At 34.8% G+C, this 6,000-nt stretch overlaps 1 protein-coding gene across 2 annotated transcripts; it reads right to left on the bottom strand.

Annotated features, from left to right (window-relative positions):
- Nucleotides 1–2,023: 2,023 nt before the first annotated feature.
- LOC311295523 (uncharacterized protein) lies at nucleotides 2,024–5,807 on the bottom strand. Of its 2 annotated transcripts, none has more exons than XM_084416968.1 (5): nucleotides 5,580–5,807; nucleotides 3,436–3,476; nucleotides 3,060–3,362; nucleotides 2,805–2,858; nucleotides 2,024–2,652 (listed from the first exon to the last, which is right to left on the bottom strand). In XM_084416968.1, exons 1-5 carry the CDS (start codon nucleotides 5,615–5,617, stop codon nucleotides 2,429–2,431), a joined length of 660 nt encoding a protein of 219 aa, XP_084273094.1. In that variant the 5' UTR covers nucleotides 5,618–5,807; the 3' UTR covers nucleotides 2,024–2,428. The 2 variants fall into 2 exon arrangements, with proteins under 2 accessions (XP_084273094.1, XP_084273095.1); XM_084416969.1 differs by lacking the exon at nucleotides 5,580–5,807 and adding an exon at nucleotides 5,011–5,327.
- Nucleotides 5,808–6,000: the final 193 nt, after the last annotated feature.

The following is a 6,000-nucleotide window of genomic DNA, read 5'->3' as shown; positions in this document are numbered from 1 at the left end:
TGAATGGATTCGAAAACGGTAAAACTCAACTGTTTAACTCTGGGGGAGTTGTAAAATTAGCCTATTTCCAAAAAAAGTGGAGTATCCCTTTAAGCTCATTTTAAAGGTGCTCTAAGTGATGTTGGGTGACGTCACTTCTTGTTGACGTTTAAAGTATTACGCTTGTTCGACTTGAACCGGCGCTGCACAGACCGATCGGTGAATGACATCAAACTACCGCGAAAAACAATTCAAAAGCATAAGGAGCCGTCTGCTCTCTATTCGCTATTGCTGTATTTTGATGTCATTCACCCATCGGTTTGTGCAGCGCCGGTTCAAGTCGAACAAGCCAAACAAAACGGAGGCTAGCTAGACCCTCCCTCCTCCTCATCCACGCACTAACCCCCCTAACCCCACCCCCAAATCCTTCTTGTCGGTTATTGGCTGGAACAGTTTATGTTTCGTGGAGCCTGTGGTGTCTACAGAGACCGCGTTTTTGTACAGTGTGTTCAGGGGACAGGCAGCTAGCGGATAGTGAGGAGATGTTTGCTGTATGTGACAAAAAAAAATTTGGCCTAAAAAACGCGTGACATCACTTAGAGCACCGTTAAGCAATTTGAACAAGCAGCAAAATGGCAGTTGGTGTCGCACTATACTGCCACCCTCTGGATCTAAGCATTTTTTACTTAACATAAATGGTTAGTGTTTAGACAACGCGTTAGGATTTTGTACTGTTAAATTGAGATAATTACGTGGACCTTAATAGAAAAAAGCATTTCAAGTCAACAAACACAATTATTATAAGTAAACTAAATATAAATGTTATGTAAAATCCACAACCTTCCTTGTTCATTTTTTTTGAGTGTTCATATTTTAACATAAACATGAAAAAAAAAAAAAAAAAAAAAAAACTAAATAAATGTAATATTGGCTAGCACAACACCATGAAAGAACAGAAATGTTCAGGCAGCAACATAACATAACAGTCTCTTTTAGCCAACAATGTTACTGTTTCAGTGTTTCAAGATCCTTTTCTGTTATACATTCTGTTTAACGAGTTTGTTTGCCCATAAAATCTTTAAGATATTAGGTTAAACTTATTTGGCTTGCTGTCCACTGAAGAGGGGCTCGATGAAGCAGCTTCAACTCGAGCTTTGATATACCCCCCCAGTGGCTAAAAGTAGGATATGATAATTGAAGGGCAAGGTACCTGAGATGAAGGTGGAGTTTGGGGAGGTGGAGGGATACTGGAACAGCTGATGCAAGAGAGAGGTAAGCGGCTGCTTATATACTCAGGCTGTTGATTGAAAGATTAGATGGGCTCACTCCTCCCTAACTTGCGTTTAGGAACTTCATATAAGAATAACGGGATGCCAATAGAAATAATTTAACAGCTCAAAACAACTTGAAAGAACCAATGGAACCTGAAACAATTTGTCAGAAAACTGAAAGGAAACTTTTAAATCTGCCTGTCACGTTTTGTTCTTTCGTGACAGAGGAGAATAAGGCAGCTTGAATTCTTTTTTTCAAGGACAATTACGATCAAATAATACAGACAATATAAGCAAATGCCATGATATCACCACATTGTCCTGAAAAATATTCTTCTCATTTATGAGAAAACTTTAACTTTTTACTACATTTGCAAATTTCTTCTTCAGTTTATTGTATCTAAATAAAGCTTTCAATTATGTGTTATGTCCTAAGACGTAATACTTGTGTTAGATTCCCCTCCTGAAGTTCTGTTTGCTTCCGTGTGTAAATAAATTTCATTTTATTTTGTATCAACAATGTTGTTGTGTGTTGTTCCTCCTTTCCCCACAATGTTCTATATTGCTCCTTCCCTAGACTGGGAATTAACGTAATATATGAGATAACAGGAATCAATTAATCAGATTTAGTAAATGAAATTTTATCAAACATAAAATAATACATAAATAGTACAAAATGCATTTAATACTGGCAAACAATCATTGCATATGGGAGTGCGAAGAAGTCAAACATTTTTGGAAAGGTGTGAAAGAAATGACAGAGAAGATTCTTGATGTTAACATTCCATTTGCACCTTTATTTTTTCTGTTACATTTGTTCCCTAAAGAGATCAAGTTAAAAAAGAAAGACGGCTTATTTCTTTAAATTGGAAAAATATTTGTGCACCAATAGGACGTTGGCTAAAAGAAATTGTAACAAATATGTCAATGGAAAAGATGACATATTTTAAGGGACAAATATACAGTTTTTGATGGAGTTTGGGGGCCTTTCAGATCGTTCTTAAAATGTGGTGGACTTGGAAAAGTGTTAAGAAAAGACTAAGAAAAGAGGAGGTATAGAAAATCAAAATCAAAAATACTGGCAAACACAACGTGATCTTGTGGTGCAGAATTGTTCAGGCAGAAATACACTGACAGTCTCATTCATTTTTATCTTGAGCAAAATATCAGAAAAGCTTTTAGTCCTGACTTGTCATTTCTGTCTCTGTTGGTTGTTGTTCAGAAGAGGATAAGGCAGTGTGGGTTCTCTTTCTCAAGAGAAATGTGATTAAACCAGCTATAAGCACTATTAACACTACAGGTAATACAATGTAAACCCAGAGCAAAGGCGATGATGTCACCACATCTGAACCTGTTTCTTTTCCTTGATCAGTTAATCCATTTTCTTTTTCTGCTGGTGATTCTGCAACAAAAAAAGTGAAGAAAAACAACATGACCGCACTGTAATAAAGACAACAGATCCGGCTATAATTTATATACAGCAGCATTCAGACTGGAGCATCACTAGTGAACATCAACTTTCTAATCATATATTAATAAACAAGATTCACACACCATTGATGATCAGCTGTAGAGTCCTAATCTCAGATGTGTGTGAGATGAGGCACTCTGTAAAACAAAAAAAATCCCGTAAAAAAACGGTAAATCTCTGGCAGCAAAGTTTCCAGCCGGATTCCGACAAATTACAGCAAATATCCATTTCACAAAATTACAGGCAAAAACCATAAAAATACAGAATTGATAAATAACAGGCATTCACTGTATAATGACAAAACGGTAAAATTCTGTAAAAAAAATACAGACCATTACCTGTCAAATTACACTTTTTTTTTACAGTGCATCTGAACTCTCCTGCATCAGTGTGAGTGAGATTGATGAGTTTGATGGAGAAGTTTCCTCTCTCATACTCATCAGGGAATGTTTCAGCTCTGTTCTTGTAACGAGGGTCCTGTTTCCCTGAATGACGGCCTTTAACTATATCATACACATGCTTGCTGTCATTGTGTCTCCAAAACACATTAATATCTTGAGGTTTCAGATCATGTTCAGTGTAAGAACACGGCAGGAGAACAGAACCACCAATAACAGCCTCTACTGTTTCCTGCAGAGACACTGAAACAACACAAACATTAACTGGAAACACAGTCTACCATTTATGCAGTTTAAGTGTTTGTTTCATCCTCACCTTTATTTATCAGCACTGCAAACACACAGATGAAGCTGAAACTGCAGAAACACACACACAAAAAAAAAGATTTACTTAACCTCAACCAGAAGAGCATTTTGCTAGCAACTTTTAAACATTCATAGAAAGCTCACGCACCCAAATTAATGAAAACCAGGTGCAAGACACAAAATAGAAGGCACTAAATCTCATCTCAACACAATCATTGAATGGTTATGCTCTTATTAATCAGAGCATCAATATTTGTAAGATTTATTCTATCTGAACAGTTATTGGGTCATTGGGTAACAGTGATCTGTGAATTTGACTGTTTGTGAACCAGGCATTTATGAACACAGTTTTTCATGTAGATTTTGTATAAAGAAAAATATCTTTTTTATTTTGAAGTGAACTGTTATGTAAGATTCCCCATCACAACTGGGGCAGAATGTCTTAATTTAAAGTTGGCATGAAACGGAAGTTGTGATAGTATTTTCTTCCTTATTGTGACGTATATGAGTAAAAAAAAAAAAAAAAAAGATTTAGTAGGATTTTGTCCATAGGGAGTTGATTGTGGGTGGTTGTGGTTTGCTATTGGTCGAACTTATGTGAGTGACAGTTTGTTCTGCCCTCACAAAAAGAAACGTGAATTTTAAAATAATGATGTGCATGGATGATTCATTTATAAAAAATACTGCAATATTCCATACAAAAATAAGAACTGTCAATTTTGGTTCCATGGTGAATCAATACTTATTATAATCCATGTAGTTATTATTTCAATTTAACTTTTTCATTAATCATCATTACCTATGTATAGGCCAACTAAATGGAAACATTCATAGTCTGTTGCTATTATTGATAATTATTTTCATTAAAAAAATATAAAACATATGCCTATAACCTAACTCATATAGTGTGCTTCATATGAATCTCTCTTTGAATGCATTCTGTCATTTGACCATCATTATTCAACTAAACTGTAAAAATCCATCAATTTTCAAATTATTTCCCTTAATAATATTTTGGATGATCAGCATGTAGTAGCCTACATGCTGATCATCATCCAAAATATTATTAAGGGAAATAATTTGAAAATTGATGGATTTTTACAGTTTAGTTGGTCAAATGACAGAATGCATGTACATGTACATATTCAAATCTCTAAATTGTTACAGTTTAGCAGTTGATCTTAAGTTGGCTCTTCACCCATCTGACATTTTTGGAAAACCTGAAATGCACTGTAATGCAAGGCAAATCAAAAATATATAAATTAAAACTAACTGCACATGCACTGAGAACGGTAGGCTAATACAAAATGCTAACACTAATGCTAATTGACTAAATTAAAATGTTAGTAGCTATTTACTGCAGATACACCTCTTTATAAACCAAGCCATTCATGTATTCATGACGTTCAATCTGGTCCCCGTTAAAGGTATGCTTAAACAAAACAGTCGATGGCCAAAGCAGACAAACCGGACCAAAAGCGAAAGCAAACACCAGCCTTTGTCTGGAAGGAAAGGCTATAACCTTAAACCTATCGGCTACTACACGCCTTTGTCCAAACAGCGTTTCATTCAGAAATCATCCTACCTGGTGATCATCATAGTGTCCTGTAATTATTCACATACACTGTTTTAAAATATAGGCTATAACGTATAAATATTTATGAAATTAGGATCAGATGCTACTTTTAAACAGAAAATAGGCTATCGCAAAACTTCCGCAGCAATATGCCATGAGTCGTTTAATCAAATAAGTGACGTCAACCTGACTTCGACGCACACAGATTAATATCAAATAGTGTTTCACCATTCAGCACATGTCCAACACATTAACCATATTGTAGCCTATATTATATGTCAATTATAAAATGTGGCTAAAACCAGATTAATTGTTTCATTGGTCAACCAGCATAAAAAAAAAAAATAATAATAATAATAATAATAATAAAAACGTCGACAAGATGACTTGGGTGTGAGAGGGAAGCTTCGTAGACTCATCCGAGAAAACAAGAAAGAAAAACAACAATATTGGAAGTCTTCCATGAATTTGCCTTTCAAATTTTTCTTTTCTTTATTAATATTTGCAGATGCAGCTGATAAAAGATAAAACAGCACTCAAGGAAGAAAGAAAATAAATAAAGGCTGACAAGAACTTACATGTAGGCTAGGTTTGTGTTTTTTTTTGTTTTTTTCATATTTATAGACTCAATCCAGAAAGATTTGCCTCATATCCTCTTGCTTTTCATTCTGATATGCTGTAAGTGCTGTAAGCATCTGAACTTTCTCTGAAAATGAACAAAATACAATAGTGCATATGTGCACACACAAATAGTTATTATCTCAAAGGACAAGCAACGCCCTCATTCTCGAGCTAAAGGTGAACTGAAAGAGAGAAAAGCAGAACAAACATACAGCATGGACTAATTTGCATTTCAAATTGTAGACATATACTTTCAGAAAACAATTATGTATGCATATAGGTTTGATTGCACGTGTTTGCTAGTTTTTTAACTGTTTGGCACATAAATATTTGCTTTTGTTATTTAATTATTTATTCATTCATTTATAATTTTAAAGA

The sequence above is a fragment of the Rutilus rutilus genome (genome assembly GCF_951802725.1).
Source record: "Rutilus rutilus genome assembly, chromosome: 8".
Lineage (NCBI taxonomy): Eukaryota > Metazoa > Chordata > Actinopteri > Cypriniformes > Leuciscidae > Rutilus > Rutilus rutilus.
The sequence above is the reverse complement of the archived record's forward strand: the minus strand, read 5'-3'. Positions and strand labels throughout refer to the sequence as shown.